Raw genomic sequence first — 24,020 nt, forward strand, 5'->3', positions numbered from 1 at the left:
TTAACAAAGATGTGATATTTAATCAATAAATATAGAAGAACAGTGGAAATCGCAATACATGTGGAAAATTTGCAACTGACTTTATATATTAAACAATTATATAATTAATATTAATTTTCATAATTTTTCGTTATGTTTTTATTTCTGCATGACAATGAAATAAAAGTTACAACAATAGTACAACAATAGTATCGTATAAATAACTATTTAAAAAAATTCTTTTATCCCGTTGCGTAATCATTATTTGATATTGTTCAAGGCGCGATTGTGCAATATATTGCAAGAATAATAAACACTTCGAAAATCACATCAATTAAAACTGTGTAGCAATGCTTTTTCGAAGTGTTTACTATTACTTTTGCAATATATTGCGCAATCACCTTGGACAATACCGAATGATGATTACGCAGCAGGACAAAAAAATTTTCCAAATAGTCATTTATATAATACTATTGTTATAAATTTTATTTCTTTGTGTTTGTGATTAATAATTAAATTCTATCGTTCATCAATTCTCTTTTTCGCATTCAATTTTCACTAGAATCGAAGCTTCGATATGTTATCTAATATACGTTATCAATTGGGTTGTATCAGTATATAAAGTGAGGAACCGCTAATAGCTCCAATAGTTATCTGTGCGCGTGATTCAACGACATATCAAGATAATTGTCATTCTTTAAAATTCTCCATCATGGATACTTTAATACTGTTATCCATATTAGCTGGCACCATTGCCGTTTATTACTACTTTTTTAAAGATTTAAATTTCTTCAAAAAACATGGTATTCTTCACATATCACCATGGCCAATCGTGGGCAACATGGGACCAATTTTTCTTCGCCAACTATCAATTGCCGACATCATTCAAAAAGTCTACAATCTGAATCAAGACGCCAAGTATGTCGGTTTTTTCGACAGTATGAGTCCAGTAGTGGTGATTCGCGATCCAGATCTTATCAAATCTGTCGGCGTTAAGAACTTCGAATCGTTTCCTGATCACCGCGTTTTTATCGATGAGTATGCTGAGCCTCTACTTGGCAAGAATTTATTTTCGATTCGTGGTGATAAATGGCGAGATGCGAGAACTCTGCTAAGTCCCGCTTTTACATCCAGTAAAATGAAAACTATGTTTAAGCTAATGTCTGATTGTGCTGCCAACTTTACTGAGTTCCTTTCCAAGTTGCCTTCTGACAAACATGTTATAGAAATGAAAGATTGCTTCACTAGATATACAAATGATGTAATTGCAACATGTGCCTTCGGGATTAGTGTTGATTCTATGAGAAATCCTACAAACGAATTTTATGTTTATGGAAAAGATGCTACGACTTTTACCACTCTGCGCACCATAAAGATATATTTCATGAGAAGTATGCCTATTATCACCAAAATATTAGGTATTACTTTTGTTAGCAATCGTATAAGATACTTTTTCAAGGATCTCATGAGGAACACTATAGACACCAGAGACAAGCAGAATATCGTACGGCCAGATATGCTGCAATTGATGATGGAAAGTAGAGGAAAAAGGGGACCCGGAAAAGAACTGACGATCGAAGATATGACTTCGCAAGCATTCATCTTCTTTTTTGGAGGTTTCGATACCGTTTCTACCTTAATGTGCTTTGCTGCTCACGAAATTGCCGTTAATCCAAGCGTTCAGACAAAATTGCGCGACGAGGTAGACGAGGTTTTAAAGAAAACGAACGGAGAATTAACTTATGAAGCTTTGAACGGAATGCAATATCTGGATGCTGTCATTAATGAAGCTCTTAGATTATGGCCTGTGGTGGTTTTTCAGGATAGATTATGTGTGCGAGATTTCGAATTACCGCCAGCGCTTCCTGGAGATAAACCCTTTGTCGTGAAAAAAGGATCCGTCGTTTGGTTTCCTGTTTATGGTCTTCATCGGGACTCCAAATATTTCGAAAAACCGAATGAGTTCTATCCCGAACGTTTTCTGGACGAGAATAAGAAAAAGTTAAATATTGACGCATATTTACCATTCGGAATCGGCCCGAGAATGTGCATAGGTAATAGATTTGCATTATTGGAGACCAAAGTCGTGATGTTCTATTTATTGGCTCGTTGCGAATTGAAACTGTGCGGAAAGACTTCCCATCCTTTACAATTGAACAGAGGAAGCTTCGCCATGCAGGCAAAAGAGGGATTTTGGCTACAAATTAAACCGAGAAGCGATGCTCATGCTAATGTATTCAGAAACGTTAATGATGCTACGACTAATAGCCATGCTTAATCCGTGAATGTCGATAAAATATGCATTTGTAAATAAAAATCCGATTTGTATTTACTTACAATTGGCTAAGAGAAATAAAGTTTGAGACATTGATATATGTAACATAAATATGCTTGTCAAATAATTTTATTTTAAATAATGCTCTTCTTTGTGATCATCAAGATAGCTGTAGTAGGATAATACTTACTTATAATTTGATCTTTTATTTGATTTTTATTATTAGAGTTTGTATGAGGGTAATCAATACTGTTTTCTAATCTATGATTGTCTATATTTTTGAATAATAATATGCGATGATAATAATAATAATAATTAACCAAAAGAAATAATAATTTCAATTAATTTGAAATAATTTGATTAAATTCTTTTTCAAATTATTTCTTAAATATGTATTTACTCTTATGTATAAATACGATAAAGTTATTATATATTAAATATATCTTATGTTGCAATAGAAAATTTATATAAGAACAAAATTTTTATATATTTAACCAAAAGGAGGATTATATTAAAATCTATAAAAAACATATTATCTGGAAGTACAATGATAGATATGTAAAAATAATATTAAATATATTTATATACTTAAATTGAAATTATGTGTATATAGTTTTTGTAACACAAAATATAGAATATTATCCACTAGGAAAAAAGTATATTATTATTATATATTTATTAAATATTTATGTATTTATTAAAATATATACATACATATATGATTTTTGTTATATAATATAGCAAATATTCTGTAACTTTATTTTCTCCTTCTCTTGTCTCTCTCATTTCTCTCTCTCTCTCTCTCTTTCTCTCTCTCTCTCTCTCTCTCGCTCTCTCTCTTTATGTTTACATAAGATAATTATTTATATAATAGAAATGTGAAAGTAATTAGATACATGAAATAATAATTGTTTTCTATATTCATACATTTATCGAAACTTTAAGATATTAAAAAATAAAATATTATCAAGAAATATAAAATGAACAAATTAAATTGTATATTCTAATATATTCTAAAACTAAAATAAATGTATAAAAGTTACTTTTGTTCTCAACTTATGAAGAGTGCAAGTCATTAAATCATTGAATAAATTAGATGATTGTTAAAATGATGTAAGTTCAACTCTACAGTATAATTGAAACCAAGGTTAAAATGGTTACATTGAATAGTTACAATGGAACGCAAAATGGCTATAAGTATTTACAAAATAGATTATTACGAAATAATCCGCATTATTTGAATAGTAAAAATAAAAAGCTGTAACAGTATGAGTACATTTGTTTATTAATAATATATAATATAATAAGACAAAAATATTATTGACAATAATAGACAATTTAATTTTGACTGTTTAGAGCAGATGGATAAAGAGAGAAGTGGGGGGGAAGGAGAGAGATAGAGAAAAAATATAAAAAATCATAATACGAGATATGCTTATAATATTAGCATTAACTTGACAACTGAGTCGATAAAGGAAGTTATTTAAAATCTTTCACATAGCTTTATATTAACATTTTAACAAAGAAATGGACATTTAGTCAATAAGCATAGAAGAACACGTGAAATTTTGTGATACTTCTGAAAAATTTATACAAGTAACTTTAAATATTAAACAATTTTTTATAATTATTCGTATTATATTTTTCTTTATATATGTATAACAAAATAAAAATTCTAACAATAATACTGTAAAAACAACTTTTCTAAAATTTCTTTTATTCTATTGTGTAGACTTACAATTAGTTATGATTCAATGTTCAATCGCTTAATAGATTGTGCAAGTCATAAGCACTTTGACAAACTACGTCCATTAAAGTTTTTCGAGTTTTCGCACCGTTACATACTGGTTACGCATTGTTTTTTTCTTTCCATTGTTTTATCACAATTATCACTAGATATAAAAAAATAATAAGAAAAAAATAAGAAGAAGAAAACCTCACTATTGCGCTTTCTATGTGATTAGTAATTGAATTATCGATAAATTATATCGTCTATCAACTTTTTTTCTTATGTTCACTTTAAATTAGAATCAAAGCTGTGATACGTTATCTGATTTGGATGCAGTATATAAAGAGGGGTTTCAGTTAGTATGGAGAGGTTTCAGTATATAAAGAGAGGACCTTTAGTAACTACAGCAGTTGTAATTCAACGACGTCGTAGATACAATCGTCGTATCTACAATTGTGATTCTTCACAACATCTCGTCATTATGGACACTTGGATACTATTGTCGATTTTAGCAGGCACCATCGCTGTCTATTATTACTGTTTTAAGGATTTAAATTTCTTCAAAAAACATGGGATTATTCACTTAACACCGTGGCCTGTCCTGGGCAACATCGCGCCAACGGTTCTCCGCCAGTTATCGAGGGCCGAAGTTATTAAAAAAATTTACAATCTGAATTCAGATGCCAAATATGTCGGTTTCTTCGACAGCATGAATCCAATAGTGATGATTCGCGATCCGGATCTTATCAAGTCGATCGGCGTTAAAAATTTTGAGTCGTTTCCTGATCATCGCGCTTTCATCGACGAAGTTAATGATCCTCTATTTGGCAAGAATTTATTTTCGCTTCGTGGTGATAAATGGCGAGATGTCAGAACTCTACTAAGTCCCGCTTTTACATCTAGTAAAATGAAAGCTATGTTTAAGCTAATGTCTGACTGTGCTGCCAATTTTACCGAGTTCCTTGCCAAGTTACCTTCTGACAAAAGTGTTATGGAAATGAAAGACTGCTTCACCAGGTACACGAATGACGTAATCGCAACCTGCGCCTTCGGGATTGGCGTTGATTCTATGAGAAATCCTACCAATGAATTTTACGTTTACGGAAAAGATGCCACTACTTTTAACACTCTACGCACTATAAAGTTTTATTTCGTCAGAAGTATGCCTCGTATCACCAAAATGTTGGGTATTAAATTCGTTGATGATCGTGTAGGTAAATTTTTCAAGGATCTCGTGAGGAACACCATAGATACCAGAGACAAGCAGAATATCATACGTCCAGATATGCTGCAACTCATGATGGAAAGTAGAGGGAAAAGAGGACCCGGAAAAGAACTGACGATCGAAGATATGACTTCGCAAGCGTTCATCTTCTTTTTTGGTGGTTTCGATACCGTTTCTACCTTGATGTGCTTTGCTGCTCACGAAATTGCCGTTAATCCAAGCGTTCAGACAAAATTGCGCGACGAGATAGACGAGGTTTTAAAGAAAACGAACGGAGAATTAACTTATGAAGCTTTGAACGGAATGCAATATTTGGATGCTGTGATTAATGAGACTCTTAGGATGTGGTCTGTGGCAGTGGCTATAGATAGATTATGTGTACAAGATTTTGAGCTACCGCCAGCACTTCCCGGAGATAAGCCCTTCGTTGTGAAGAAAGGAATGTACGTTTGGTTACCTATATATGGTATTCATCGGGATCCCAAATATTTCGAAAGACCGGATGAGTTCTATCCCGAACGTTTTCTGGATGAAAATAAGAAAAGGTTAAATATTAATGCATATTTACCATTCGGAATCGGCCCGAGAATGTGCATAGGTAATAGATTTGCATTATTGGAGACCAAAGTCGTGATATTTCATTTATTAGCTCGTTGCGAATTAAAACTGTGCGCAAAGACTTGCCATCCCTTACGATTGAGCAAAACAAGTTTTACCATGTTAGCGGAGGGAGGGTTCTGGCTAAAGATTCAGTTGAGAAGAGATGCTCATATTAATATATCTACAAACATTAATGGTAATGCAGCCAATGGTCATATTTAAATTTGTACGAATGTCGATAAAATACTTTTGTAAATATAAACCCAATGCAATTCTATTTCAATGAGAAATAATACTGGAGAAAAATATACGTATATATGTATTTGTAGTGGAGATGTTTGTATAAATTGTATAAAATAGTCTTATTCTAAAGTAACGACGCAAAATAATATAAGATATTACTTTTCTTTGTATAATCATCAAAACAATGAAACTTATAGAATATTAATCATACAAGCAATAAAATATTAATTTTTTACTTATTTTTATTTATAATTTTATCTTTTATTTGATTTTTAACAATAAAGTTTAAAGAAAATTGTTACTGAATTTTGTGATCATTTATATTTTTTAATAATAGCGACTAAAAAATAATTTGACATAATAAAATTCAGCTTTAAATTATTTTTTACGAAAATGTAGAAATTTTTATATATTAGTATAATAAATTATATTTATACTCTTATATCCAAATTGAATATAAAAAGTTTAACAACGTCAAATAATAAAAGATATTATTTTCAATTAAAAAGAATATTAAAAAGAGTATTAATATATATATATATATATATATATATATATATATATAGTAATTAATAATAAGATTTAAATGTATTATTATATATACATAATTTATAATCTGTAATTCGTAACCCTCCTTTCTCTCTTTTTCTTCCCTCTCTCTCTCTCTCTTTTTTTCTCTCTTACGTTCTCTACATCCAAATAAAATAATTATTTATAAGTAATAAATAAGTAATAAATATAAGAAACATAATGGAATATGAAAGAAATAATTATTATATATGTTTATTGAAACTTTAAGAGGTATTAGGATAATAAATAAAAAATATTATTAACAAATATAGAAATATAAGAAATATACAAATTGTAAAGTTATAAAAGTCATTAGTCTTAACTTGCAAAGAGTATACTGTTAAGATATTGTGTATTTGAATGATTGTCAGAATGATATCATTTATCTCTGCAGTATAATAGGAATCAAGGCCAAAATGATTATATTGTCAAGAGAATCAAAGAATAAATTGATAACATGGGCATGATGCAATCGCAACGATATATTGTGAAATAGTAACGCTAATAATATGAATCAAGAAATACTGATATATAAAATAAATATTATATGTACATTTATTAGTAAACATATATATAATATGCATAATAAAATATTATACTGATAACATCAATCAATTCAATTTTTTAACTAATTTGATAAGAGAAAGATTTCAAATATATTAATAATCATATATCTTTTTGAATTTGCATATTAGTTTTCACATTGTAATATCTTTAATAATTAAACATATATTTCATTTTATTTGTGTAATAAACGTAGACAACTGAAAGGAAAATAGGAAATTTATGTTTCATAAATATATTATATTAAACATTATAAATTTTACAACTCTCTTTGCTGAAAAATATTAATTCAAAATATATCAAAGAATCTACTATTAAAAAGACATAATTATAGTAATCTTTTTATACAAATATTATTTTTTATGTAAAATAGCTACGTGATATAATTTTATTAATATACTGTACATATAATATCAAATAATTGATTGACTTATCCTTCAATATAACAATTACGTAAATTTCATTAGATTTACGAACGGTTTTAGATTACGAACGGTTCTGCAAAATTGCATAATTATTATTCATGATTTGTCATTTCAATATTGATAAATGAGAGTTATAAAAGATAAGAAAGCAAACTTTTTTTATATAATAAATAAAATTGAGTTTATTTTATAATTTTGTCAGATCAGTAAATAATTTATAGTTGTACAAAATAGCAAACTTCATGATATCGTTATTGATTAGTAAAAAACAATATTTAAAAAAAACAATGATAAGGAATGAATTTTACAAACAAACGTAGTTAAAAATATAAATCAGTAAAATAACAAAATGTGCGCATCACGATGTTCTATACAAAATCTTTTTAGTTTATACATTGTTTTAAATATTCAACTAAACTGTATAATTTCTTTTATTTTTTAAATTTAACTGGAATATCCCCAATATTTGTAACTCTCCGATTCCTTCCATTAAATTATTTTCTTAAAATATATCTATAAAATAACTCGTAAAATAATGTCAAAACAAGATACTTTATACAACATTTATTTTTCTTGTCATTCGTCATTATTTTTTATTGAATTTTATCGAATGCTACAAATAAGTCGCACACGCAATATTTTTAAATGAAGTTTTTTATATTTAAAAATAACTTGATAATAACACAAACAGCATTTTAATTACAAAGTATATTATTTTTATATATTGCCAATTAAATATGGCTACTTACATATAAGTAAATTTTTTTTTATACAAAAAAATATGTAATTTTATATCAAAAATATTACAACACGTAATTACAACTCTGGGCATTATATTAATTATACATATATTACATAATACATATCATAATATTTATTACGTAATAATTATTATATATATTACATAAATATAACTAATGAGTAAAGAAAAACTTGAAGTTTATTTACTTATAAGATATCAATGTTTCAGTCAGTAATAATACGTCAGTAATAATAAGTATCAGTTTTACATATGTTAACTCTTATAACCTTTGAACAGAAAAATCTTGATACATAACGAGATACGAAACAGCCTTACGAACAGTTGCCCGCAACGGTTCGTGCTAGCAATATCGCTAGTGTGTTAAATCAAATTTTGCCAGACGTTTTGCAAACAGATTCCAACGAAAATTTGAGATAACATCCGTGTGCCATGGAATACTGGTTGATATTGTTATCAATCGTGATTGGTGCACTTGGCATCCATTATCTGTTTAGAAATTATAATTATTTAGAAAGACACGGTATCATTCACGTACCGCCTGTTCCAATACTGGGCAACATGACATCAGTTATATTTCGTCGAATATCATTGACCGATTTTATCCACAAGCTATACACTTCCAATTCGGATGCAAAATATATTGGATTCTACTTCATGGGAACGCCAACTTTCGTATTTCGTGATCCGGAAATCATTAAATCCGTCCTGGTGAAGAATTTCGAAGCATTTCCCGATCGTTTCGGATTTGACGATTTGAACGAACCTTTGCTTACAAACAATTTGTTTTCTCTTCGTGGACAAAAGTGGCGTGACGTGCGAACACTATTAAGTCCCTCTTTTACATCCAGCAAGATGAAAATGATGTTTACCTTGATGTCGGAATGCGCAGTAGACTTTGCTAGTTATCTATCAACACCTATATCAGCGGATATAGATATGAAAGACGTTTTCACTAAATACACAAATGATATTATTGCCACATGTGCTTTTGGAATCAAAATCAATTCTATGAAGGATCCGACAAATAAGTTCTTTGCTTACGGCAAGGAAGCGACTAGTTTCTTTGGAACACGTCCTATTAAAGTTTTTTTTCTTAGAATGTTTCCGACACTCGGGCGTATTCTCAATGTAAAACTTATAGATAAACACGTGTCGGATTTTTTTAAAGACATTATAAAGACTACTATTGCTACTCGTGATGCCGAGAATATTACACGTCCGGATATGATTCAATTGATGATGGATATTAGAGGCAAAGAAGGTCGAAGAGAGCTTGATGTCGATGACATGATCGCGCAAGCGTACGTCTTTTTTCTCGGTGGTTTCGATACTAGCTCAACCACGATGTGCTTTGCAGCTCATGAACTTGCTGTTAATATAGATATTCAAATCAAATTGCAGCAGGAGATAGACAAGGTTCTCGAGGAGTCCAACGGGAAAGTGACATATGAAACTATTAACGGGCTCGAATATTTAGATTTGGTGATAAATGAAGTTCTCAGGTTATATCCACCAGTTCCGATAGAAAGGCTATGCAACAAAGATTATGAATTGCCACCTGCATTACCAGACAAGAAATCTTTCATTATGAAGAAGGGAATGAATTTTTGGATTCCGGTTTTTAGCATTCATCGAGATAAAAAATATTACGATGATCCAGAAAAATTTCGTCCGGAAAGATTTTTAGACAACAAAACGTATCATAACTCATCGTATTATATGCCATTTGGATTAGGACCGAGAATGTGTATAGCCAACAGATTTGCCATGTTAGAGATTAAAATCTTATTGTTTCATCTATTAGCATGTTGTGAACTGAAACCATGCGCGAAAACTATATTGCCATTGAAATTCAATAAAAAAAGTTTGACAATAATGCCGGAAGGTGGATTCTGGTTGAATGTTCAGCGTAGAAGCGATATACATCCTGTGATGGGATCTATGCTGTTTAACGGAGATACTAATTCTTAGAAAATACATATTTTAAATAAAAATAACAGAAAATCTTTTTCTACTGAACAATGATATACGTGATGATAAAAATAACGTTCTTATAATCTTAACACAATCATCATGACAATATAACTTGTTTAAATTGGCGCTATTACATGTTATATATATATATATATATATATATATATATATATATATATATTGTAAGAATTCATAAAGAATCGATTTTCTTTTTTTATAATTTTTATCATAAATAATTGTAGAAACGTCTGTTTGAATAAACAGAGAATTAATAATTACTTAGTTTGTCATCATTAATTGCTTAGTTTGATATTAAATATTCATTATATTTTTAAACGTTATATATATATATATATATATATATATATAATATACTATTGTTAAGTATCTTGTATTATCGAATTTTTCGATTGAGCCAACTGGATTTTTATAATAGAGATTTAAAAGTTTCGCGATTTTTGCATATATTAATGTATTTAATAGCTCAGACAACTGTTTGCCAAAAAATTCAATTTAAAATTTGTTACGAAACTTATCGTTAAAAATTTATAATTACTTATAGTATTAGCATCTTTTTTATAAAAATATCTATATATTTCATAATTTTGTTAACATATGTATAGCGATATATTCCTCATTTGATTGTGAATTGAGTTAGCTGAATGTTTATGTTTCGATATAATATTTATGTAAACTTCATTAGATTTACTTATAATTGCGCAAAATTGCATAATCATTATTCACAGTTTCTTATTTCAATATTAACAAATAAATATCAAAATATAAAATATATTGCAATTTTGTATATCTAGAATCGTGAATAATCTGCTGCGCAAAATGATTATACGTAAAATGTAATATCACTACAATCGTAATCAGCGTATCACAATAGTATTAGCAAAAAAAAAAAACAGTTTTTAATCGAAGAGTGATAACAAACTAAAATAACGAAATATTTTTATTATCATTCTGTAAGATAGATTTAGATTTGTACAAGATGTATTTAGTTTTTATAGAATTAAACTGTTCATCTATTCTATTATTTCTTATTTATCAAACTCAAATAAAATATCTCTAATAATACTGATAATTTTCCCTCTGAAAATAATTTTCTTCCGAGCATTTATACATATGTATAGTAATCTCAAGAAAATCTAATCTGTATAAAAAAAAATTATCTTTATTTATTATTTACTTTTGTTGCCACTTCTCACTTCTCTTCTTTTCTGCTACAAATAAATCTCTCATATATACTTAATATATAGAAATTACTGTTTTTAAAAAGATTTCGATAATTACACATACCATAACTTAATTTTAATGCAAAGTACATTATTTTATATATTGCAAATAGTTACTTTTACGCAAATAAAATTATTATTATGCAGAGATTGGACAAATAATTTGTACGATTCTGATATCAAAAGAATGACTATATGTAGTTATATCTTTCGGTATTCATATAATAATTATCATGTAAGTATTGTATAAATATCATCAATAGATAAAGAAATATTTATGATACATTGAGCAAAGTAAGTCACTGTTTCGCCAGTATCATACATTCACCTTATCAATTTAAAAACTCTTGCATCAGGAAAATCCGCGTATATATTACGAGATATGTAATTCTCAAGCGAGCAGTTGTCCGTAGCGACTTGTAGTAATAGCGCGCTAATCAAGTTTCGATCGGCATTTTGCAAATAAATTGCAACAGCAATTTGGAATAACAATGGAATATTGGTCGATATTGTTATCAATCATGATTAGTGTACTTGGTATTCATTACCTGTTTAGAAATTACAATTTCTTCAAAAGACATGATGTGATTCACATACCATCTGTTCCAATACTGGGCAACATGACATCGGTTATATTTCGCAGAATATCTTTCGTCGATTTTACTCGCAAGATATATAACTTCAATCCAGATGCAAAATATTTAGGATTCTACGCTACGACTAATCCAATGTTTTTGCTTCGTGATCCAGAAATAATTAAGTCTATTCTTCTGAAGAATTTCGATGCGTTTCCTAACCGTCGCGGTTTCAATAATTTGAACGAACCCTTGTTTTCAAACAATCTGTTTTCTCTTCATGGACAAAAGTGGCGGGATGTGCGAACTCTATTAAGTCCCTCTTTTACATCTAGCAAAATGAAAATGATGTTTACCTTGATGTCGGAATGCGCTGTGGATTTTGCTAATTTTCTTTCCACATCGATACCAGGAGAAAAAAGCGACATGGATATGAAAGACGTCTTCACTAAATATACAAATGATGTCATCGCTACGTGTGCTTTTGGGATCAAAATCAATTCTATGCAGGATCCAACGAATAAGTTTTATGTTTATGGTAAAAAGCTGGTCTACTTCTCTGGAATTCGCAACATCAAATTTTTTTTTCTTAGAACTTTTCCAACGCTCGGGCGTATTCTCAATGTAAAACTTATAGACAGTCACGTGTCAGATTTCTTCAAAGACATTATAAGAACCACTATTGCCACTCGTGATGCCGAGAACATTATTCGTTCGGATATGATTCAATTAATGATGGATATCAAAGGTAAAGAAGATCGAAGAGAGCTTAATATCGACGATATGATCGCACAAGCTTTTATTTTTTTCTTCGCTGGTTTCGATACCAGTTCAACTGCAATGTCCTTTGTGGCTTATGAACTTGCGGCTAATCCAGATGTTCAGATCAAGTTGCGGCAAGAAATCGACAAAGCGTTGGAAGAATCAAATGGCAAAGTGACATATGAAACTATTAACCAGCTTCAATATTTAGATTTGGTGATAAATGAGACTCTTAGATTATGTCCACCGGTTATCTTTTTAGAAAGAATGTGCGACAAGGCTTATGAATTACCACCCGCTTTACCTGGCGAAAAACCTTTCATTATGAAGAAGGGTATGACTTTTCGGATTCCGGTTTTCGCGATTCATCATGATGCCAAATACTATGATGATCCGGAAAAATTTTGTCCTGAAAGATTTTTAGATAACAAGATGTATCACAACTCTTCATGCTATATGCCATTTGGATTAGGGCCGAGAATGTGTATAGCCAACAGATTTGCCAAGCTAGAAGTGAAAGTCGTGTTGTTTCATCTATTAGCACGATGTGAGCTAAAACCTTGTGCGAAAATAACAATGCCATTAAAATTCAGTAAAAAAAGTTTAATAATAAAGCCGGAAGGTGGATTTTGGTTGAATGTTCAACGTAGAAGCGATGTGAATCCTATGCTTGAATCCTCGTTGATTAACGGCGTTACTAATTCTTAGAAAATATTTTAAATAATAAAAATAATAAATATATATATATATATATTTATTATTTCATATTTTTTATACAATACTATATATATATAGTATTGTATTTTTAAAAATCCGTTTTCTATTATATATATATATATAATTGTATTATTACTTCACTATTATTATATATACTATTATTATATATATATTATATATAGTATATATAGTATTTTTAAAAAACCGTTTTTTTTCTTTTCTTTGATAATTTTTATTATAAGCAGCAAAAATGCAAAACTGCCTGTTTGAGTTAATATTAAGAATTAATAATTGCTTGTTAGAATTTATTAATATTAAATATTTAAACGTTAAATACTTAGACATTAAATGTCATTTATGTGCATATGTCATTACATAGCATACTATATATCGCATAACACAGCGAAGAGAGATTGATACACATTAATGTATTAATAGAGCGAGCCTCACAGTTGAGAGAGTATTTTGTATTATCAAATTTTTTAATAATGATTAGGCTAGCCAAGTTTTTAATAGAGATTTATAAATTTGACTTTTATAGATATTAATAGGCTAATCAAATTATTTGTTGAAAAATTCAATTCAAAATATGTCAAAGAATCTACCATTAAAAAGATATAATTATAATTATTATAATTATCTTTTTATACAATTGTTGTTTTTTATGTAAACAAGTTATGTATAATATTATATAATTTTTAACATACTATACGCTTGTATAATATCAAGTAATTGACTTATTCCTCGATATAACATTTAAATTTTATTAGATTCATTTTTTATTCTTAATTCGTCATTTTAATATCGATAAATGAGAGTTGTAAACGGTACGAAAACAAATTTCTTTATATATCAAAATAAAGTTTATTTTATAATTTTGTTCAGATTAATAAATAACCTACAGTTGTACAAAATAGCAAACTTCAAGATGTTATTATATTAATTATTATATTGATGTCAGTATAAAAAAACAGTGATAAGAAATGAACTTTACAAACAAACGTAGATAAAAATATAAATCAGTTAAAATAACAAAATGTGTGTATCGCGATGTTTTATACAAAATCGTTTTAGTTTATACAATGTGTAACTATTAAACTATTAAACTATAATTTTATTTATTTTTTAAATTCAAATAGAATGTCTCCAGCAAATCACATGATTCTTTACGCTTTTCACTCTTAATTGAATTGAATTGAATTTAATTGATAATTTTGGAAGAAACAATAATTTTAAGTATTTTCGTACATTTTTCCTTATTCTTGTCATTTTTAAAACTGATTTTCAAGTAGACTCAGAGTTTTGATAATATTCATTTATTATCTGACAAATTAAGTATAATATTTAATGTTTACTAGGGAACACTGGAATTACAGTCACTACAACATGATTCTATACATTTTTTCCATTAAATTATTTTCTTAAAATATAACTTTCCTAACTCCCTAAAATAATAACTCGTACAATAATGTCAAAATATGATACTTTATACAAAAATTATTTTTCTCGTTATTTCTCATTATTTTTTATTGAATTTTATATCGAATGCTATAAATAAGTACACACAATATTTTTAAATGAGGTTATTTATGTTCAAAAATAACTCGATGTATTTAAAATAAATACACAAACAACATTTTAATGACAAATCATTATTTTTAGATATTAATTGTCACATATATATTACGTAAATATAATTAGTAAATAAAGAAATAATTGAAGTTTGTTGACTTATAAAATATCAATGTTTTATCAGTAATAATACATTAAAGATGTTTTGTATCTATTTTCAAAATATTGAGAATTTAATGAAAATTGTACAGATTGTCCTTACATATGTTTCTTCAGTACAATTTTTAAATCGATTCACTAAAGCGTTCACAAGTTATAAGGATTTTAATTTACACCGAATTAACATGTGTTCTTATAGGAAACTCATAACCACGTCGATTCAAATGACAAAAACACATGGAAATAATATTCAGAATTTGTTTATAATTTGCAAAAGTTTAGATAAGTTTAGAGGAAATATCTGGTCAAATAATATACAAGTACTAACTGGTTAAAAAGATATTAAATATAATTCAATGAAGTTAGTATCTGTCACAAGGCGAAATTCACTGCCAAAAGTTAATCATTTCGATTAACAAAATTCGGAATATTTCAGTAAAAACGCAATAAATATTAAAAAATACATCTCTGCAGCTAAGATCAAATTGTAATATTCCACACAACTTCTCACACTCAAAATACACCAAAAGTGGATATTCGTCAATATTGATTTTCAGCTACTTTTTGCTGGGATTGTACATACACAAAATCCTTAATCTTATACATGCATAGATATAGTAAGTATAGACCGAGCATCCATCGTATAAGCGTTAAGCATACGAAAAGAAAGACAAAAGATGTAAGATGAGTTTCTTTCTCTTTTTAATACCGAAGAAGTGGGGAGCATTTCTCCTCACCTCCTCGCCCCTCCATGACGAACCGGCGCGAGAAGATGTGGAAAAGTGCTCCCCACTTCTCCGGCATTGAAAAGAGAAAGAAAATCATCTTACATCTTTTGTCTTTCTTTCGTATGCTTAACGCTTATGCAATGCTCGGTCTATACTTACTATGTCTATGCATACATGTTAGCTCTTAATCTTTGAATAGAATAATCTTGATACGAGTTGCGAAACAGCCTTACGAACAGTTGCCTGCAACGATTCGTGCTAGCAATATCGCTAGTGTGTTAAATCAAATTTTGTCAGACGTTTTGCAAACAGATTCCAACGAAAATTTGAGATAACATCCATGTGCCATGGAATACTGGTTGATTTTGTTATCAATAGTGATTGGTGCACTTGGCATACATTATTTGTTTAGAAGTTATAATTTTTTCAAAAGACACGATATCATTCACGTACCGCCTGTTCCAATACTGGGCAACATGACATCAGTTATATTTCGTCGAATATCATTGACCGATTTTATCCACAAGCTATACACTTACAATCCGGATGCAAAATATATTGGATTCTACTTAATGGGAACGCCAACTTTCCTATTTCGTGATACGGAAATCATTAAATCCGTCCTTGTGAAGAATTTCGAAGCATTTCCCGATCATTACGGTTTCAATGATTTGAACGAGCCATTGCTTGCGAACAATCTGTTTTCTCTTCGTGGACAAAAGTGGCGTGACGTGCGAACTTTATTAAGTCCTTTTTTTACATCCAGCAAGATAAAAATGATGTTTACCTTGATGTCGGAATGCGCAGTGGACTTTGCTAATTATCTATCAACTGTACCAGCGGATAAAGGAAATATAGATATGAAAGACGTATTCGCTAAATACACAAATGATATTATTGCCTCATGTGCTTTTGGAATCAAAATCAATTCTATGAAGGATCCAACAAATAAATTCTTTGTTTACGGCAAGGAGGCGACTAATTTCTTTGCAACTCGTCCTATTAAATTTTTTTTTCTCAGAATGTTTCCGACACTCGGGCGTATTCTCAATGTAAAACTTATAGATAAACACGTGTCGGATTTTTTTAAAGACATTATAAGGACTACTATTGCCTCTCGGGATGCCGAGAATATTACGCGTCCGGATATGATTCAATTGATGATGGACATTAGAGGCAAAGATGACCGTAGAGAGCTTGATGTCGATGACATGATCGCGCAAGCGTTCATTTTTTTTTTTGGTGGTTTCGATACTAGTTCAACCACAATGTGCTTTGCAGCTCATGAACTTGCAGTTAATACAGATATTCAAATCAAATTGCGACAGGAAATAGATAAGGTTCTCGAGGAATCAAACGGGAAAGTGACATACGAAGCTATTAACCGTCTTGAATATTTAGATCTGGTGATAAATGAGGTTCTCAGATTATATCCACCAGTTCTCATAGACAGACTATGCAACAAAGATTATGAATTACCACCTGCATTACCAGGCAAGAAACCTTTCACTATAAAGAAGGGTATGAATTTTTGGATTGTGAATTTTGAGATTCATCGAGATAAAAAATATTACGATGATCCGGAAAAATTTTGTCCGGAAAGATTTTTAGACAAAAACAAAATGTATCATAACTCACCGTACTATATGCCATTTGGATTAGGACCGAGAATGTGTATAGCCAATAGGTTTGCCATGCTAGAAGTGAAAGTCGTGCTGTTTCATCTATTAGCACGATGTGAGCTAAAACCTTGTACGAAAACTACTTTGCCATTAAAATTCAGCAAAAAAAGTTTGACAATAATACCGGAAGGTGGATTCTGGTTGAATGTTCACCGTAGGAACGATATGCATCCTGTTCTTGAATCTATCCTGTTTGACAGTGTTACTAATTCTTAGAAAATATTTTAAGTAAAAATAACAGAAAATCTTTTTCTACTGAACAATGATATACGTGATGATAAAAATAACGTTATTGTAACACAATCATCATGACAATATAACTTACTTAAATTGGCAATATTATATGTTACAATTAATATTGTACAAATTAATATTGTACAATATTATATTGTACAATATTATATGTTATATATACAATACTACAATATTATATGTTATATATTGTACGAACTTATAAAGAATCGTTTTCCTTTTTTATAATTTTTATTATAAATAATTATTGAAGCGTATGTTTGAATAAATAGAGAATTAATAATTGCTTAATTTCTTATCAATAAATGCTTAGTTTGATATTAAGTATTCATTAAATTTTTAAACATTAAATATCAATGGGGCGCATGCATTATCACACACTATATCTCGCGTACCACCAGCGAAGAAGATCCGTGTACTTATATACGAGCCATTATTGTTAAAAATATCTTGTATTATCGAATTTTTCGATTGAGCTAATCATATTTTTATAAAAGAAATTTAAAAGTTTCGCGATTTTTACATATATTAATGTATTTAATTAGTTCAAACAATTGTTTCCCAAAAAATTCAATTCAAAATTTGTTAAGAAACTTATCGTTAAAAATTTATAATTACTTACAGTATAAGCATCCTTTTATAAAAATAACTATATATTACATAATCTTGTTAAGATATGTATAGCGATACATTCCTCATTTGATTATCAATTGAGTTAGCTGAATGTTCATGTTTTGATATAATATTTAGGTAAACTTCATTAGATTTACTTATAATGTCGCAAAATTGCATAATCATTATTCACAGTTTCTTATTTCAATATTGAAAAATAAGTATCAAAATAAAAAATATATTGTAATTTTTATATCTAGAATCTTTATATCTGAATAATCTGCGCAAAATGATTATGCATAAAATGTGGTATCATTACAGTCGTAATCAGCATATCATGTTAGTAACAGCAAAAAACAATAGTGATACGAAATTAATTTAATCGAAAAGTGATAACAAATTAATGTTATCTAAAATAACGAAATATTAAATAGCATTCTGCAAGATAGATTTTGATTTGTACAAGATATATTTAGTTTTTACAGAATTAAATTGTTCATCTATTCTTATTTATCAAACTCAAATAAAATATCTCTAATAATACTGATAATTTTCCCTCACAAAATAATTTTCCTCCGAGCATTTATACATAGTAATGTATAGTAATCTCAAGAAAACTAATCTGTATAAAAACAAAATTATTTTTATTTATTATTTACTTTTGTTGCCACTTCTCACTCCTCTTTTTTTCGGCTACAAATAAATTTCTCATATATACTTAATATAAGAAATTACTGTTTTTAAAAAGATTTCGATAATCACACATACCATAACTTAGTTTTAATGCAAAGTACATTATTTTATATATTGCAAATAGTTACTTTTACGGAAATAAAATTATTATTATACAGAGATTGGACAAATAATTTGTACAATTCTGATATCAAAAGAATAACTATATGTAGTTATATCTTTCGGTATTCATATATTAATTATTATGTAAGTATTGTATAAATATCATCAGTAGATAAAGAAATATTTATGATACATTGAGCAAAGTACGTCACTGTCTCGCGTCAGTATCATACATTCACCTTATCAATTTAAAAACTCTTGCATCAGAAAAATCCGCGGATATATTACGAGATATGTAATTCTCAAGCGAGCAGTTGTCCGTAGCGACTTGTAGTAATAGCGCGCTAATCAAGTTTCGATCGGCATTTTGCAAATAAATTGCAACAGCAATTTGGAATAACAATGGAATATTGGTCGATATTGTTATCAATCGTGATTAGTGTACTTGGTATTCATTACCTGTTTAGAAATTACAATTTCTTCAAAAGACATGATGTGATTCACATACCATCTGTTCCAATACTGGGCAACATGACATCGGTTATATTTCGCAGAATATCTTTCGTCGATTTTACTCGCAAGATATATAACTTCAATCCAGATGCAAAATATTTAGGATTCTACGCTACGACTAATCCAATGTTTTTGCTTCGTGATCCAGAAATAATTAAGTCTATTCTTCTGAAGAATTTCGATGCGTTTCCTAACCGTCGCGGTTTCAATAATTTGAACGAACCCTTATTTTCAAACAATCTGTTTTCTCTTCATGGACAAAAGTGGCGGGATGTGCGAACTCTATTAAGTCCCTCTTTTACATCTAGCAAAATGAAAATGATGTTTACCTTGATGTCGAAATGCGCTGTGGATTTTGCTAATTTTCTTTCCACATCGATACCAAGAGAAAAAAGCGACATGGATATGAAAGACGTCTTCGCTAAATATACAAATGATGTCATCGCTACGTGTGCTTTTGGGATCAAAATCAATTCTATGAAGGATCCAACGAACAAGTTTTATGTTTATGGTAAAGAGCTGGTCAACTCCTTCTCTGGAATTCGCAGCATTAAATTTCTTTTTCTTAGAACTTTTCCAATGCTCGGGCGTATTCTCAATGTAAAACTTATAGACAGTCACGTGTCAGATTTCTTCAAAGACATTATAAGAACCACTATTGCCACTCGTGATGCCGAGAACATTATTCGTTCGGATATGATTCAATTAATGATGGATATCAGAGGTAAAGAAGGTCGGAGAGAGCTTAATATCGACGATATGGTTGCTCAAGCTTTTGTTTTTTTCTTCGCTGGTTTCGATACCAGTTCAACTGCAATGTCCTTTGTGGCTTATGAACTTGCGGCTAATCCAGATGTTCAGATCAAGTTGCGGCAAGAAATCGACAAAGCGTTGGAAGAATCAAATAGCAAAGTGACATATGAAACTATTAACCAGCTTCAATATTTAGATTTGGTGATAAATGAGACTCTTAGATTATATCCACCGATTATTTTTTTAGAAAGAATGTGCGACAAGGCTTATGAATTACCACCCGCTTTACCTGGCGAAAAACCTTTCACTATGAAGAAGGGTATGACTTTTTGGATTCCGGTTTTCGCGATTCATCATGATGCCAAATACTATGATGATCCGGAAAAATTTCGTCCTGAAAGATTTTTAGATAACAAGATATATCACAACTCTACATGCTATATGCCATTTGGATTAGGGCCGAGAATGTGTATAGCCAACAGATTTGCCATGCTAGAAGTGAAAGTCGTGCTGTTTCATCTTTTAGCACGATGTGAGCTAAAACCTTGTGCGAAAACAATAATGCCATTAAAATTCAGCAAAAAAAGTTTTATAATAAATCCGGAAGGTGGATTTTGGTTGAATGTTCAACGTAGAAGCGATATGAATCTTATGCTTGAATCCTCGTTGATTAACGGTGTTACTAATTCTTAGAAAATATTTTAAGTAAAAATAACAGAAAATCTTTTTCTATTAAATAATGATATACGTGATGATAAAAATAATAACATTCTTGTAATACGATCATCGTATATATATATAACTTGCTTAAATTGGCACTATTATATGTTATATATTGTTCGAACTTAGAAAGAATCGTTTTTCTTTTTTATAATTTTTGTTATCGAATCTATCGTTAAAAATTTATAATTATTTATAGTATTAGCATCTTTTTTATAAAAATATCTATATATTTCATAACCTTGTTAATATATATATAGCGATACACTCCTCATTCGATTGTCAATTGATTTAGCTGAAAGTTAGCTGAATGTTTATGTTTTGATGTAATATTTACGTAAACTTTATTAGATTTACTTATAATGCGCAAAATTACACAATCATTATTCACAGTTTCTTATTTCAATATTGAAAAATAAGTATCAAAATAAAAAATATATTGTAATTTTTATATCTAGAATCTTTATATCTGAATAATCTGCGCAAAATGATTATGTATAAAATGTGATATCATTACAGTCGTAATCAACGTATCGTAATACTATTAGCAAAAAAACAGATAAGAAATGTATTTAATCGTGTTTAAAGTGTGATAACAAATTAAAATTCAGCGAAGAAAGTTTAATTGCATAATCATTATTCACAGTTTCTTATTTCAATATTGAAAAATAGTAGTATCAAAATAAAAAAGTATCAAAATAAAAAATATATTATTTTTAATCTAGAATCTAGAATTTTTATATCTAGAATCTTTATATCTGAATAATCTCCGCAAAATGATTATGCATAAAATGTGGTACCATTACAGTCGTAATCAGCGTATCATAATAGTAATAGCAAAAAACAACAGTGATACGAAATGAATTTAATCGAAAAGTGATAACAAATTAAAATTCAGCAAAAAAAGTTTAATAATAAAGCCGGAAGGTGGGGTTTGGTTGAATGTTCAACGTAGAAGCGATATAAATATTATTTTTGAATTTTCGTTGATTAACGGTTGATTACTAATTCATAGAGAATATTTTTAAAAAAATAAGAAAATTTTTTTTTTTCGAATAATGATACATCTTATGATAAAATCATAACATTTTTGTAACACAATGGCAATCGTAATAATAATGTAATTTGTTTACGTCGTTATATGTTACTTCACATATTATAAACATTTGTAAAAAATCGTTTTTGTTTCCTTTTTTTGATAATTTTTATTATAAGTTATTATAAAAATGTAAACATTTGTGTAATATGGTTCTGCATATGGATAAATATTAAGACTTAATAATTATTTAGGTTCTTGGAGTTTGATATTAAATATTTATTGAATATTGAAACGTCAATTGCGTCAATTGTGTTCCTCTGTCATTATATAGCATACTATATCGCATGATTTATAAGTTTGATTTTTATAGATATTAATAGGCTAAAAAAATTATTTGCTGAAAAATTCAATTCAAAATCTGTCATTAAAATTTTATAATTAAAAGTTTATACTAACATCATAACTTTTTATGTGAAGACATCTGCATATCATATAATCTTCTTAACACACGTGCACAGCGATACATTCCTTATTCGAATGATAATCGATATAAATAAGCTTTGATATAACATTGGCAATTTCATTAGATTTACATATAAATGCGCAAAACTGCACAATCATTATTCATTATTAGTTATTTCAATATCGACAAATACATGCTGGTAATAAATGATAGAAGAGTATGTATATACAGGGCGTCCAAGTTATCTTCCGTCATCTTTCAAGGACAGATTCCTTATTAAAATAAAGTTTATGTTGCAATTTTTTATATACAAATTGTGAATAATTTGTTGCGCAAAATCATTATACATAAATTGTGATATCGTTATAGTCGTGATAGTATCAATATATCGTAATAGTATGAGCTAACAAACAGCGATAAGAAATAAATTTAACAGAAAAATGCAAATAATAAAGTAAATTACTTAAAATAACGAAATATCTTTATATACCGTTATTTTATATTTAGTTCATACAATTAAATTGTATAAATGTCCTTACTTGTCAAATTCAAATAAAATATCTTCAGTAATCCTGACAATTTCCTTTCTAATAAAACAATTTTATCTTCGAGTATCTATATGTAAAATAATTTCAAGTAAAATAATTTATATGAAAGTGAAGTACTTTGATATATTATTTACTTTTGTTTTTATTTTTCATTCCTTTTTTTCTCGAATATTATAAATAAATCTCTTACATATACATATACATAATATATAATTTTTTATAATTTTAAAAATAATTCGAAAAATATTGACACATACAACAATTTCATTTCATTGGAAAGCACATTATTTTTTATATGGAAAATAGTATTTATAGAGAAATAAAAAATATTATTATGTAAAAAGTGCAAAAATAAATTGCATAATTCTGATATAAAAAATATAACATACAGTCATATACAATCTGTACAATTGTCGTTGCAATTTGTCTGCAAAATGTCTCACGAAAATTGATTCAGCGCATTAGCGATGTTGTTACTATGAATCGCTGCAGACAACTACAGTTCGTAATGACAGTTTCATATCTCGTAATATACCCGCGGA

General features: G+C 28.8%; 6 protein-coding genes across 6 annotated transcripts; all 6 read left to right on the forward strand.

Moving 5' to 3' along the window:
- Positions 1-462: 462 nt before the first annotated feature.
- LOC105257795 (cytochrome P450 9e2-like) lies at positions 463-2,476 on the forward strand. Its single transcript, XM_025408121.1, has one exon. The coding sequence runs from the start codon at positions 692-694 to the stop codon at positions 2,255-2,257; it is 1,566 nt and encodes a 521-aa protein (XP_025263906.1). The 5' UTR covers positions 463-691; the 3' UTR covers positions 2,258-2,476.
- A 1,834-nt stretch (positions 2,477-4,310) lies between these two features.
- Positions 4,311-6,264, forward strand: LOC105257798 (cytochrome P450 9e2-like). The gene has a single exon (XM_025408116.1). It carries the CDS (start codon positions 4,345-4,347, stop codon positions 6,028-6,030), a length of 1,686 nt encoding a protein of 561 aa, XP_025263901.1. The 5' UTR covers positions 4,311-4,344; the 3' UTR covers positions 6,031-6,264.
- Positions 6,265-8,599: 2,335 nt separating this feature from the next.
- Positions 8,600-10,469, forward strand: LOC105257799 (cytochrome P450 9e2). Its single transcript, XM_011268666.3, has one exon. The coding sequence runs from the start codon at positions 8,803-8,805 to the stop codon at positions 10,342-10,344; it is 1,542 nt and encodes a 513-aa protein (XP_011266968.2). The 5' UTR covers positions 8,600-8,802; the 3' UTR covers positions 10,345-10,469.
- A 1,388-nt stretch (positions 10,470-11,857) lies between these two features.
- On the forward strand, positions 11,858-13,633 carry LOC105257800 (cytochrome P450 9e2-like). Its single transcript, XM_025407994.1, has one exon. It carries the CDS (start codon positions 12,080-12,082, stop codon positions 13,631-13,633), a length of 1,554 nt encoding a protein of 517 aa, XP_025263779.1. The 5' UTR covers positions 11,858-12,079.
- Positions 13,634-16,335: 2,702 nt separating this feature from the next.
- On the forward strand, positions 16,336-18,126 carry LOC112637752 (cytochrome P450 9e2-like). The gene has a single exon (XM_025408123.1). The coding sequence runs from the start codon at positions 16,449-16,451 to the stop codon at positions 17,997-17,999; it is 1,551 nt and encodes a 516-aa protein (XP_025263908.1). The 5' UTR covers positions 16,336-16,448; the 3' UTR covers positions 18,000-18,126.
- Positions 18,127-19,572: 1,446 nt separating this feature from the next.
- On the forward strand, positions 19,573-21,440 carry LOC112637751 (cytochrome P450 9e2-like). The gene has a single exon (XM_025408122.1). The coding sequence runs from the start codon at positions 19,845-19,847 to the stop codon at positions 21,399-21,401; it is 1,557 nt and encodes a 518-aa protein (XP_025263907.1). The 5' UTR covers positions 19,573-19,844; the 3' UTR covers positions 21,402-21,440.
- Positions 21,441-24,020: the final 2,580 nt, after the last annotated feature.

Source organism: Camponotus floridanus, unplaced genomic scaffold, assembly GCF_003227725.1.
Source record: "Camponotus floridanus strain SB8 unplaced genomic scaffold, Cflo_v7.5 scaffold2, whole genome shotgun sequence".
Taxonomy (NCBI): Eukaryota; Metazoa; Arthropoda; class Insecta; order Hymenoptera; family Formicidae; genus Camponotus; species Camponotus floridanus.

Excerpts from the sequence above, each read along its gene's own strand:
- LOC105257795 (XM_025408121.1), top strand. The coding sequence starts at position 692 with ATGGATACTTTAATACTGTTATCCATATTAGCTGGCACCATTGCCGTT.
- LOC105257798 (XM_025408116.1), top strand. The coding sequence starts at position 4,345 with ATGGAGAGGTTTCAGTATATAAAGAGAGGACCTTTAGTAACTACAGCA.
- LOC105257799 (XM_011268666.3), top strand. The coding sequence starts at position 8,803 with ATGGAATACTGGTTGATATTGTTATCAATCGTGATTGGTGCACTTGGC.
- LOC105257800 (XM_025407994.1), top strand. The coding sequence starts at position 12,080 with ATGGAATATTGGTCGATATTGTTATCAATCATGATTAGTGTACTTGGT.
- LOC112637752 (XM_025408123.1), top strand. The coding sequence starts at position 16,449 with ATGGAATACTGGTTGATTTTGTTATCAATAGTGATTGGTGCACTTGGC.
- LOC112637751 (XM_025408122.1), top strand. The coding sequence starts at position 19,845 with ATGGAATATTGGTCGATATTGTTATCAATCGTGATTAGTGTACTTGGT.